Here is a 13,923-nt window from a genome sequence, read left to right on the forward strand (position 1 = left end):
CACTACTCGCGGCTTCACAGACTCATTCACATACTTTTAAATGGAGCTGCCCACCCGAACATTACCCGATAACTATATTGCTATAATTAAGGTTTTGCCATGTCTTTATGTACAGTCTCCTTCACTGCCTCTCAGGTTTTTTTTTTTTTTTTTTCCTTAGGCAAGCCTTGACTGCTCACGTCACTCCGGGGAAACACACGTCAGAGGCACTGTGAGTGGTGGGCTGCAAAGCAATACGACAAAGGCTGGACAGTGCCACGAGCTGGTGGCTGGAGATGCCACCCCCTACAGATGCCCTTGGGTGACCTTCACCATCCTGAAGCTCTGCAGTCTGGGTAAGGAAGGGGCGTGCAAGATCTGCAAAAGGGGGGCCCTTCGTCAGAATATACTTCCTGGTTTAAAAAAGAAAAATAGGAGGCTAAAAGTGGATTTGAGATTATCTATAGTAGTGCTTTTTAATAAGTTTATCTCCAAAGGAAAGAAGAAAAATTACTTAGAAAAAGAAGAAACACTTGCCCCAGGCCTCTGTGCCCAAGAGGCGGGCAGGGATGCCACAGTGTGCCATGTCGTTTAGCAAGAATTGTTCATTCACTGGCAATAAGGAAAGGAGTCTGCCTGGAAAGAATACTGTGTCCTGTATGGTTGCATTCTTCACCAAATAGGTCAGAAATACATAAAGAGCTTGGTTGAGAGTATTTGTTATCTGCAGAGTAAGTATCACAGATAGAGTGGGAATTCCTTGGAACCTGTGCCCCAGAATCCCACTGTGATATCCAGCATTTGGACATCAAACTGGACTAGTCAGATACAATTCTCAGGCCTATAAGCATTGTTCTAAAGTACTCATTATGAAATGATCTGCTATGTGTACAAGTGACTATTTTATTAGGCCATGGCATAGGGTCAGGAGAGCCTCAAGACAACCTACTGTGTGTGTGTCGCTAATTCTGAAAGATGTCCTTGGAGTAATGAATACACTCAATAGGGCCAGGTTGGGGAAGACAAAATAAAATTGGCCTCCATTTACCTCTAGCCCTCAGGGGAAATGAACTCAAATCTATATTTGAAGTACTATCCCTTAAAAAGAAGTCCCTCCCATCATTATCAAATAGTCTTAATTCATCCACAGGAAAATTAATCGCTTAAAAGTCTATATTTCTCTCTGCTTCAGTTTTCAGTTTACAAGGGCAGGTAAAATAAAAGGATTTACTTATTTTGTTCTTTAAAAACTGAACTTTGATTTTAATCTATCAGTCCAAATACATTCAATAAGAGTAACCCTCTCTCTAGTCAACTTTCCGGATGTCAAAAAACAAAATCCCAAGTGCACTGCCATCCACTTGAAGTAGTGAGTCACAGGAACATCATATCCTGTCATTAATAAAACGAAGTGGAGCCGGGAAGAAACAGGGAACCCTCCCTCCAGACGGGTGAATGTGTTTGTTAGAAGAAAGCGTATTCCTGCGTTAAACTCAAAAGTGTGAAACAGCCAACAGCTGCTATGTGGGCACTTCAAGAAATGTCCTTGCCTAATATGAGACAGGCTCACTTTCCACTGTGGATTCAGAACTTTCAGGAAAAACCATCAACAACAACTAAAATAAGACAGGGCAGTTCTTCCAAGTCTGCCTCTAGGAGGCTTCGCTGTGCTTCCTTTTCCTCCCTGTTTTCTTAGCTGGAAAACCGGAAAGGAGGTCCAGCTTGTGCCCCAGGTGGGGAAGCAGGGGTGGGGGGACCTGTGTCAGCTGAAGTTTGTCACAGTAGGCAGAATAGTCGCTTTGCAGCCCAGGCCCATCTCAGGGAGCACTGCTTCACAGCTACACTGTAAAGTGTTAAAAATCCTCCCACCCACCCCAGAATATATATATATATATATGTATATTAAAAAAAAATCCCCTGTCCATCTCTCAGTACACAAAAGGACCTCATCACACTGCAAAAATAGCAGTACCCACTTTGGTCAATTAAAACAAACAAACAAATAAACAAACAAACAAAAAAAGCATACATTATTTCTTTTTAAATCTGTGTACTTACCTATAATAACCAATACAGCTAAAAGCACTACCTACATAGGCAAAACTTGGTATTGCATAATTCGTATAAATTTGAAACCCCTCCCCCCAAATATTAATTGGAAGATGAAAAACATGAAAGGTTAATAGAAAAAACACCAAAATACTGAAAATATTGCTGGTCGATTACAATTTTTAAGCGGCAACTATACACAGCCATGATATGCTTTATAAATGTGAGATAAAGGTGTAACTGTCTAAAAAATCCATGATGTCACACATTTTTTTTTCTTCGTCTGGAGTACAAAATATTTTGTCATAAAAATGGTAAAGATTTAAAACGATAATAAATGCAGCAAAACAAGTGTAGTGATGTCACTTTTGTGGTTTTTTTTTTTTTTGTCTTTTGTTTTTTTTTAGATTTCAAGGCAAGGCACGTAATGTGGACATTATATCTTCGTGCAAATTAGGATATCTGGAAAGAGTACTTTTAATTAAAATTTTAAGAGACATAGAGGCAACATGTGTCTGCCCATGCACACTATGAATCTGTCAGTACGAGAAATGTGTTGAACAAGGCTAATGTCTGAAAGCACCATGCACGTTTCCAGCACCCCGATGGCACTTCTCTGAAGAGCATGTTTTCCTACCCTATGCCCTGGCGTTCCCAGCCTGTACACGGGAAGCTTTACCCTTGTGACATGGATTTACCTGCCTCTTTGTCTCTACGATGCAGATTTTATAGAACCATTTGTACACCCTATGGGTTCTTGATGCAACCAGTAACTTTAAATAAATAATTCGACCTCCGAGGAGGGTGCAGCTAAGCCAACCTAAGTGCTGTGTTTTCATTCATTTTCTTTTTTCCGTTCAAGCACACGATTTGTCTTGATTTAATGCCTTTTTAAATGCCCTCAAAAGCTGAGGGGAAAATAAATTCGCTCAAAATTATTTTAAATTCTTTTTAATCCCCTCAATTTAGAGTCCAAGGGCTGAAGGACTTATAATCACGATTCCCCTTTAGATATAAATTTATAAATTGCACTTGCCTCTGTTAAGTGTTTCTTTTGTGGGGAAAATATTATATTAATTTTTACTGTTGCATGCAGAGGTAACACTTTACCCACATAGAGGCATTTCTTCCATAGAGCCTTTGAGTTCAAACCTTTTTTTTTTTTTTTTCGTATTTTTCATTTTTTTTTTTTTTCTTTTTTGAGATTTCAAACTGGGTTACACACTGGAAAAGGCTGGGTTAAGGGCCAAAATTTAATAAATCTGTACGGATACCTAAAGGCTACAGAGATTTTATATATATATTTTTTAACTTTTAGAAATCAGAGTGCTTATAAAATGGCTGGCTCATGGCTCTGTCCCCAGCACCTCTGACGCCGCCTCCTAGCCTTCGTTGGTGAGATAACCAGGAATAGTGACTCCATGCGTAAACAACAAGAATACTAACCAAGAAAACTAGCTTATCATGCAAATATTAAGGCATCTAGAAAGTCAGTTAAAATATATTGTCATAGAGACAGAACATCTATTTCCCAGCGGACTTCATGTAACAAAGGCTACGTTGCAGGGACTGCAGTCTAGCGTCAGTGAGAGATCATCGACCCTTTCGTGTCATTATAGTTTCAACCTTAAGGGAATTAGTGATTGTAAGTGCTGCAATGCTGGTCTACCGTCTTCTTCCTTCCGTTTCTCTCCTCCTCCCTTCCGTCCAGTCTTCTTCTTTTCCTTTGCTTTGAGTGTTTTTTTTTCCCCTAATTTTCTTACACTATGGTTGTGTTTCTTCTCCCTCAGTTGCTTGTCTCCGCCTGAAGGAAAGGTTCTCCAATTATGTTCAAACCATAATTTTGGACGTTTGCCGGTAAGATGGGTGTCCTATTTGACACTTGGAAAGGAACCAAGCTAGCCCAGGTACCAGGACTGTGGAGAGGAGAAGGGGAGCAGAGAAGGAAGGAAAAAAAAAAGAAAAACATGATGTTAAAATCTCTAGTCACATTATAAGCATAAATTCTAAACTCTAAATGCATCAAATTATAACTACCGTATTTTAAATTCTTAAATTAAAATTTTAATAAGATTTAAAAATGAATAGCATGCGTTAACTGTGCTAAGTTATACATATTGTACATACATATGCTACATGCAATAACTTCTAGATTATACACACCATACAGATATATAATCTATATGATCTCTTGCTTTCATGAAAAGACCTAAGATGCAGAAAAACGTGAAACAGGATACATTCACAACTGTTGAACTCTAGCTTATTAAGGACATTCTTTTTCAAATATCTGATATATTTCAATGTAATAAATGGAGTATGATTTTTATTGTTCAAATGAAGAAAAAAAAAAGCAGAAATTTCTAGTGATACCGGGCTATTGTAGTTTGCTAGATGTAGCTTAAAGTTTTCCTGTGTCTTGCCTGGCCTATGGTCAGGACAAATCTCTCTTACCCGCCGGTCCTGCAGCCACTAGGACCCAAATAAACACAGGCTAATATTATTTTTAAACTATGGCCATGGCAGGCTTCTTGCTATCTAGTTCTTACATCTTAAATTAACCCATTTCTATAAATCTATACTTCGTCACGTGGCTCGTGGCTTACCAGCTCTTTTACATCTTGCTTCTCATGGCAGTGGCTGGCCAGCATCTCCTCTGCTCTGTCTTTCTCCTTCCTCTCTATCTGTTTGGATTTTCTACATGCCTCTAAGCTGCCTTGCCATAGGCCAAATGGCTTTATTTATCAACCAATCAGAGCAACATATTTTCACAGCATACAGAAAGACATTCCCCCATCAGCTAGATACATTGTGTTTAACCTTTAATTCATAAGACATTCTGAGTAAGATGGGTTTATCTGCCTACTAGGTTACATAATTTAAAAATGTAATGAAATATATATATATATATATATATATATATATTCTTATTATATATATATTCTTTTCTCTCATGAGAAAATAATACATTTTCAGGCAAGTCCAAATATATTATGCAATTTGAAACACCTAATTATCAAACATAACTGAAAACTTATAGACAATTAAATGGTGTCTATCCTGGACTGTATGGAGCCCAGTTTGTTGCATTCCATGCAGAAGCCCATTGTGGAGAGTGCAGTACAGAGGGCTGTTGGGGTCTCTTGGGCTTTTCTGCTCTCCTCCATAATTTCCCTTAGATAGAACCAAAGCTTTTCTTTCAATTCCTTTTTCTTTACATTACTGGCAACAGAGGCCTGAGCATTCCCAGACTTTACCACCAGGAATGATAGCACATTTAAGACCTGAAAGAGAAGGGGAGTGACCTAAGCCAGCAGTCCTGTCTTGCCCATTGGCTGTGCAGCAGCCTACGTTGGCCTTGGGATTTAAAAACAAGTTTGTAAACAATTTCTTCAGTTGCTTCTGGCATAATTTCTCATAAAAGTTTCATATGGAGAAAAGGAATGCCTGATTTACAGCACCACAAAATCCAGCCCAGACATTTTGGGCTATCCTAATCTGCTGCATTATTTGTATTGATATTCAACTTGGAGGTAATATCAGCCACAGAGCGGCTACATCACTGTACCAAGGAAACATCACACAGACAGTTCTGCTCCTGGTTGAGCAATGGTCTGGCGTGGCCTACTCTCCATGTTTTAAATTTTATTTAGTATCCTCTACTGTTGGAACCATAGATGAGATGGATTCTATTATTGTAGTTATAAATCTAGACATGCCTATCGATTTGACTCTTAAAGGTATAAAAAAATATCGTGGCAATAGCACAAAGAAACAATTTTTGATGAAAAAAACCAGATACATAACATTTTTTTACTCTGAAGATACCTGAATATAAAACATGGCTTATTTCTACCTGTCTAGGTATATATTGTCCAGCGATGCTTCAACAGAAAAGAAACCAGTGACCTTTTTCTCCAGGGTTTTATGATTACATGACCAGATCAACAGCAGCAAAACTTGACTTTTACTTTGCTAATCATTTAGTATACCATCTAGCATATGGCAGATATGTTACAAAATTTGGGACAAATAAATCAATGGCTTGAACTCATACTCAACTATTTTTAAAAAGAAGTGACCTTGATTTCATGTATTTATAAACACATTGCCATCTGAGTATCTCTGAATTTAAAATGAGACACTCCGTACCAAGTTTATGCAGAAAAAATAACACACCAACTTACATATCTTCCTTAGTTGATGAATTACCCTAACTCCAAAGACTGCATATTTTTACTGAAATCTTTTCTGAGAGACTTGACTGTTTTTCACATATTCTCTCTCTTCCTACACACATCTTCAGCATTATTTCTGTAGTTGTAGCATTGACTGGAACAATGTTACATAATGTGCCAAGAAACTTATTTCCACCTCAACTGTGCTTCACTGCACTCTGTACATAGTCCTATTACAACATTTATTACATCATATCATAATCATCTATTATCTGCAATTATCTTACTGACTGAAAGGTGAACACCACAGGGGAAAAAAATGGTCCAGTCTTATCTATGCTTATAGAGTCTGGCCTTAGATGACATTGTTTCTTAACAATAAGGCAAATTACAAAATAGCCATCTATTATTTTTAACCTAAAGTAAGCAAACCGTTTAGCTGAACAGATAATCCCTGGCAATAAAATACAGCATCAAAAACAAGCCACCTTGTGAAATCAACAAGAATCCCCAAATAAATGAGCTCCACAGAGTCATCTAGAGATTGAATGCTTTGGAGAAAGTGCATTAATGATTGAAAATAAAGTGTGGCGCCTAAAAAGACAAATCTACCAAGTACTTGTAGAAAAGATAAGCATCCTGAACAAATGGCTGCTCATCAAATACAGAGGATTCATGCTGAAGAATGTATAACAAATTTAATTTAAATGTTTAGTTAATCCTTCTGAATCTCCTCAACTACGTGATGGCCATACCAATACTGCAGAGTGGAGCATATTTGTCAATACTGTTTATGAATCTTTAGGGGAGAATCAATCTCAAATGGGAACACTATGCAGACTCCATATTTTAGTTTTACAAGCCTCTTATCACCAATCCATGGGTTAAGTTCAGAACTGTAAGGAACATTCTTTAGAGCTTTCATAGCAATTCCCATAGGGGGAAAAAACTGATAAAAGTAACTCAACGCCTATATAACAATGTTAAATGCTAAACCGAACTACTTCACTTAATTAAAAAAATACAACACCTAAATTCTCACAGTTCTTCACTGAGAATGCACAAGCACCATCACGCTGTGACTCCCAAATGAATGCCAATATCCACACCCACACATTCACATAGGTAGATTGGGTATTCATAAAATATGTCTTGGTTTTCATTCACGCGGGAGTGAAAATTATATGAATTATTTTATATTCAATTAAAAAATCTATACTTTGACTAGTAAGAGTTTCACTACATAACTGAAAGGATTTCCAAAATATTCAAAACCAACCATGTGTAGTTTCAAGTTTGCATTTACTTTGTTATCATTAGATTTTTCCAATGTCAAATCACCTTTAGATAAACTAAAGATGAATGTGACTGAAACCTGATGACATATATTTAGAAAACATTTGCTGCCCATACCCACTGGAAATAAAAGTAGTAAGAAAAGAATACAAGTGTGAAAAATGATGGACAAAAGGTTCAAATCAAAAGATTTTGGCAGCACCATTAAACAAAACGCAGCTCATTCTGATGGCATGCATGATGAGATACCGTACACAAAACACACAAGAACTCAATCCAAATTTGAGAAACAAAATGTCGGATATCTTGGAGAATATATTCATTTTACTGTGACCATCTGTGTAAACTGACTCTCCCCAACAGGGAAGACATAAGCCTTTGACTTAGAAGATAGTCAGGGAATGATGGCCTTGATTCCTTTTACACTGGAGTCTAGTCTTTGTTGAAGAAACCCAACAAATCATTTAACGAACTATTTCAGGGTAACAGGGAAAACATGGTGATTGAATTAGAAATGATCCAGAGTGAACAGAAGGTGCCATATTTGGTGTTTTAGTTCTTGAAATGGCCACTATTATTTCCTCTCATGGTTAAGGGAACTAAGGCCAAACTCTCCCACATAGCTCTCAGATGTTAACAATTCTGTCTGTGTCCCATGGCCATTTCACTATGATATATTGCCTTCCTACAAAGTGACATTTTGGTCCAACCTTGGCAAGAACTTTTAGAACAGAATTTTCTTAAGGCAAATGTATTTGCTTTAGAAGTCAAAGAATTTGCCATATGTTCCCCAAACTATGTCAGAACCTAGTCAGTGTTGGCAAAGGGACGGGTGCACTGAGTAAGCAGATGCTTTGTCAGAGGCAACAACCTCAAATTCTCTACACCTGTCTTCTCAGGAAGCAACAACAGTCCCCAGGTAACATTCTAGTGAAAGCTAAGAGGGAATATGGCTTGAAACAGTCAAGAAACTTGAGAAATACTCTATAATAGCGCCTGAAGATGTAGACCATACCTTTAAAACTCACTCTATATATACTTCTTAAATCTGGGCAAACTGTGGTTCTTCCACTAAAGGGGTAAATAGAGTTCTTCTCTTTCAATGAAAGAGAAAAAAATTGCAGTGGGTACCAAAGCAACATCTGTTGGTCATTTAAGAAAAATTATTCATCCTGTGACTGTGCCTTCAAGGCCAAAAGTGATTGGTTCTTTGACTTTTAGCACAATAGCCAACTAGAACTACAGGATGTTAAATAAACATGGACGAAGTCACTAAGTTGAGGCAGGATCCAAAGCAAAAAGCTTCACCTATTAGTCTTAGGGCACTAAAATAATGAGAGGTGTTTGAAGAATGCCTCAATACATGTATTACTAATTGATGCTCATTTCATTATGAATTAGGCATTCCAACTGTTAGGTCATATAATGTCAGCATTCTAATTATACTAATATTTTCTAGGGGAATCATAAGGTTGGCCATTTAGATTTATATACTACATTTACTTCAAAGATTGTAGGTACTCCTTTAAGAACCTTAAAAATACAAGTAATAGAGAAAAGATTTGGTAGATTTATACTAAGTCCAACCACACCAGTGGCCATATTGTTAACAGAGAATGATAAAACATACAATAGCACAGGAAGCATGAAGGTCATGTAAAATGATAATTTAGAAAAATTTACCTCCAATTCCTTTGCACCAATTTCAGGTATCACTTGTTATTCTTTTGGCCAAACAATAATTTCATTGACAAATTACTAACATGCTGGTTTTAGTGTTTCTTCCAAAACACTTAGCAAAGTATTTCCTCTACTAAAATGAAAACATTTCTAAAATCATTAGGCTGTCTAGATATACCATACTGTGTAGATACACCATGTTGCATCTCAACTACCTCCTTGCTTCCATAAAATTCAAAGGCTACACATTGTCTTGTGAAAAACAATTCACTCACATCAGTGGAAGGAATAAATGAGCATGTTTCAAGTTGAATCTAGTAAAACATTAGAACAAAGAACAGGGCATCTAATCAATAGCACTTACATGGCATGAGTAATTTGCCAGACATTGGTCTACATGACTGACCTACCTTAATATTTTTGGTCCTAACAACAAACATTCATGCTTAGTTTATGGATGAGGAAACTGAAGCCTGAAGTCTTACCCAACTGTACACAACTATTGGGCTGCAGAAACCTGGATCTTAACCACATTACTGTAGTCCTGAAATACCATTCTTACACTTTACGTCAGCTCTCTCTGTGAAAAACATTTCAACTTATTATTCCTATATTTCTACTACAGGTGAATTATATAAGATATTCAATGGCTTACCGCCAACACTTAGATGCACTAGAACTCCTGAACAAGAATAATAATTCTTGAGCCCAACTTCTACATGAGTAACTGTAATTTATTTATCCAATGCTAGTTGCTTTTCAGCCCCTTTTTAAATGAGGACAGACTGAACGTGAAATACACTACATGCTTTATACAGGTCCTGGGTTTCTTTGATTTATTTTTCCCATTTTTAATGATCATTATCACCATCTGAATGATCCTATTTGCATGCAAGATGATTTCTAATGATTATCACTATTTGTAATAGTCTGCATCAGAAAGCTCCCTGGCTAGCTCTTACCTGCTCTGCAAAGGACCCCTGTGGGCTCTCTGGGAAACACCAAATATCATAAACTGCAGGTGGCTCATGGAATGATCCTAACTGCAAGCAATAGCACTTCATAGTAATGAAAGAGAAATGTATTTATTTCTTAACTAAGTAGGTAAATAGCCTTCTTTATTGTTAATCCTTGGGGAGCCACACTTTTGAAAATAACATCGAACAGTAGGCTGTCAAACCTCACTGGTTTATATTCAATTGTTTCCAATGGCTTTGCTTCTGGGGTATGCTAGATTGAGGGTTCACTTTAGCATGCACAAGTGAGAGCATTTTCCAAGTTAAAAAATGGCACATGCCAGTGAAGTATTTAATCAAATGAGGAGTGCAAGCAATAGTGACTTTATATGGGAACGCTGAAGCTGGATGGTGAACCAGATCATTACCACACTTAGCTCTTTTAGTATAGACACTTCTACACATGACCCTAGAAGGCCCTTCAACAAGGGAACCCATATACTTAAAAGTCACAAACACTTATTTGCTCATATTTAAATGTAAATAGGATTTAAAAGAAAATTCTTCCTCTTAATCAATCAAATTAAGCAAAATTTAAAAAGCAGCTTGATTTGATCTTGCTCATATTTTAGAGCTAAAAAACATATGATAGAAAAGTCTGAAGATGATTAATTATGAATTAACTACAGGACACGCGTGCATACCGATATCAACTTATGAAGCTGTGGGATAGGGAATCATAGACCAACTGTAGTCATTCGTCTCCTCCCACAGACTAGGCCACCGGCAGCCCACATGTTGATTTCCAGGCTTTCTCTAGTCTGTATTCCTCTCCAGCCCTAGGCTCCTTTCAGGGCTATTGTTCCAAGGGTTGCTGCTCCTCCTATTTGCATAAGTGATTCTTCAACCGTAGACATTTCCCTACAAAAATGGCACTCCAAAATAGTGCCTTTCACAGGGAGGATCACCAAAGGCATACTAAATGAAAGCGAAATGTGAGCTTTGTACAGAAGCCAGGGAGACTCTTCCACAAATGATTTTTATTTAAAAGCAAAATCCAGTATTATTTATACAGTTTTGCCTCTAAAGGAGAAGACATGTTTATATCAGAATTCAGAAGAAAGATGATAAAGAGTTAACAATTAAACTTAGGATGTTGGGCCTTTCACTGTGTTCATGTGTGCAGAGAACTCCTAAAACAAAGTGAATGAGGGAGAGAAAACTCACTTTCTACAGTTTCTGATATGTGACATGTATATTATTATTATTCACTGTGTTGAAATTCAACAGGCTTTTGCCTTTTCTACTACAACATTACATTTCCTATAAAACATATTCAGTTCTAGGCTCTATTATTTAACTGTGACCCAAATCACAACACACCTAGTCCTAGCTCTGACCACAACAGTAAAGTACTGGTGTGTGGGCCAATGCAGCTGACTTCCTCGGCAGAGAACGTGTGTGTTTACAGGGTGCTTTGCATAAACCACCTTCAAACAAGGTTGGCATTAAGCACACTTCCTTTAGCTGCAAAGGGTTAATCAGTAAGGTTTGCATTTGAGAATGTTCTGAATCCTGCTCCTCCCTCTCCGGCTCTGCTGCCAAAAACCATCTGACAGGAAACGGAAGATTAAGTTTGTCCTACCTAGGCGAACAAAGAGTGCTCTGAACAGGCCACTGCTTTACTGCAGAGCGGGAACTTCTCTAATCCTGATGGAATCTGCAGCGCTGTTCTGAAAATACCATGGAGAAAGTTGTTCTCTTTCCTCTAACATCTTGTCCCTGGATCATCTCGTTTTGGTCACACTGTCCATCCAGAAAGGTTGACGGAAAGCTCCAGACATAATCATGTGGAAAGTGGACATTACTGATTCCTATGGCCCATTGTTCCCCCATCCTAAGTCCCTGAAGTTCAAGTTCAATCTGGAATTACATCATGTCTGGTTTCTCCTGGTTACCAGACAGCTTGAGACGTGACCACAGCTACAGAAAAAACAAACAGCCTTCTTCACGCTTCGGCGCCCCTATCGATTCAAACGTAAACTTTTTTTCTTTCTCTCAAGTATGCCTCAAGTATGGAGCATGGTTAATTTAGAGATTAAGTTCCAAATTAGATTATCTAATGGCATCTTAATGGATTGCTGACCCATTTCCTGTGGGATGGCAGCATGCAAGTCTGGCTGGAATACAATTAATTTCTTAGGAAGTGTTCTGAAGAGTTTGTCTAGATAAAAAGGAAACGTCCAGTTGGACAAATCTTTCTTTATAAATGGAGAAAGGTAGGTGAAAAGTACAAGTCCCGAAACAGCTTTCAGCAGCCAGATCAGAGACATCGTGTGTTTGTAAAAACCATTTCAGATCATTTTAAAAAATGCTAACGGCTTGAGCTTTGCTTTCCTAACAGGTGCAGGTAATATTGATGAGAAAGGAAAGTCGCTGCTTTCAAGAGACTGATAAATGCAAAGAACAGCAGCAGTTAGCTGTCCTGTTACTAAACACTGGTCACGTGCCACTTTGGCTTCTGTAATTCTCTGCCTTAAACCTCGGATTCTCCCATGCATCTATCTTATCAGCATTTCTATTAAGAGTCCCAGAGTGGTGCTAGGGACCTAGAATGGTGTATAAAAATTTGAACAGTCCGAACCCACTCAAGAGCTAATAGCTGAAAAGGAGATTCAGGGATGGGAATCCAGCTCCCCCCAGAAACTGCAGGAACAACCCAGCTGCCGGACTGCAGCTCTGTGTCAAGATAAGAACCCCTGAACAGGAAATGCTAGCCTGGGAGATTTGCAGGGATGGTCCAAGTATAATGCTGAAATAAAAGTTAACTTAATTCTACATAAGGACCGGAGTGCACACATGCCTTTATCACACATGCCACAAATCTGTATATGTAAACATACATATGTGAACACACAGTTTGCAACCTATTAAAAATTATTCCTAAGCTTTTATTTTTTAGTCTTTTGACAGAGAGAATACGTTTTATAAAGAAGACAGTGTGGATATGGGAGGGAAATTGGTAAATGGTTTTCCACAGTAACTATGGAGCCTGAAATGCTCACTACTATCCCTTCATTTTACCCTTTCTCCTGACCAGCCAGATCCAAATAACCTTTACTGGCTGCTAAACTTCTCTTGGGAAATCAAGAAACTCTCTGCAATTGCAGTAATAAACGACAATTTCTTACAAAAACATGTGTAAAGTAATGACAGGATGAAGTATTCAACTCATATAAAGGAACCGGGAACACATGTACCATGGCAAATCGCTGATAAACGTCTCTGGTGCCATTCAATTATGGCATAAGCAGAAACCAAAAAAAAAAAAAAAAAAATCCCTTCAATTATTTCAGTAAAATCTTCATTTATTCATTATTTCAGGGGCTGAGCAAATGGTTTGTGTAAACATATCCTTCAGTAACACGCGCATGTTTATTTTAGCCATCTGAAGGCTTCTTCTATGTTTACATAACCCATCAGACACATACAACCACTCACTTGTGGCTTTGCGTTTTCTTAAAGGGGTGTAGGGGGAGAGGGAGAATGAAACAATAAATCCAGTTTCTCTTTTGCATAAAGCACCCATCCAATGTTTTAAAATAACTTATGTTTATATTATTCTTAGGTTGTCCTTCAGCTCTTTTTTTTATTCAGTTATGCTGTTCTTTCATATTTGAAAGGGCAGCAAGAGTCTGGCCAGGGCCTCAAGAAAGCAAGCTAGTTAGCAAGAACTGCTGGGTGTGTTTACACCCACATGACTCCCGCATGCAAAAACCACAGAA

General features: G+C 37.9%; 1 protein-coding gene across 1 annotated transcript in view; it reads right to left on the reverse strand.

Moving 5' to 3' along the window:
- The window catches only part of Nfib (nuclear factor I B), a 222,975-nt gene that overhangs the window by 2,563 nt on the left and 206,489 nt on the right, over nucleotides 1–13,923 (reverse strand). The window contains exon 12 of the mRNA XM_059254483.1: nucleotides 1–3,944. This exon is cut by the window's left edge and continues 2,563 nt beyond it. Coding sequence (XP_059110466.1) covers nucleotides 3,815–3,944 — 130 coding nt within the window. The 3' untranslated portion in view covers nucleotides 1–3,814. The remainder of the gene's footprint in view (nucleotides 3,945–13,923) is intronic.

The sequence above is a fragment of the Peromyscus eremicus genome, chromosome 2 (assembly GCF_949786415.1).
Source record: "Peromyscus eremicus chromosome 2, PerEre_H2_v1, whole genome shotgun sequence".
NCBI lineage: Eukaryota > Metazoa > Chordata > Mammalia > Rodentia > Cricetidae > Peromyscus > Peromyscus eremicus.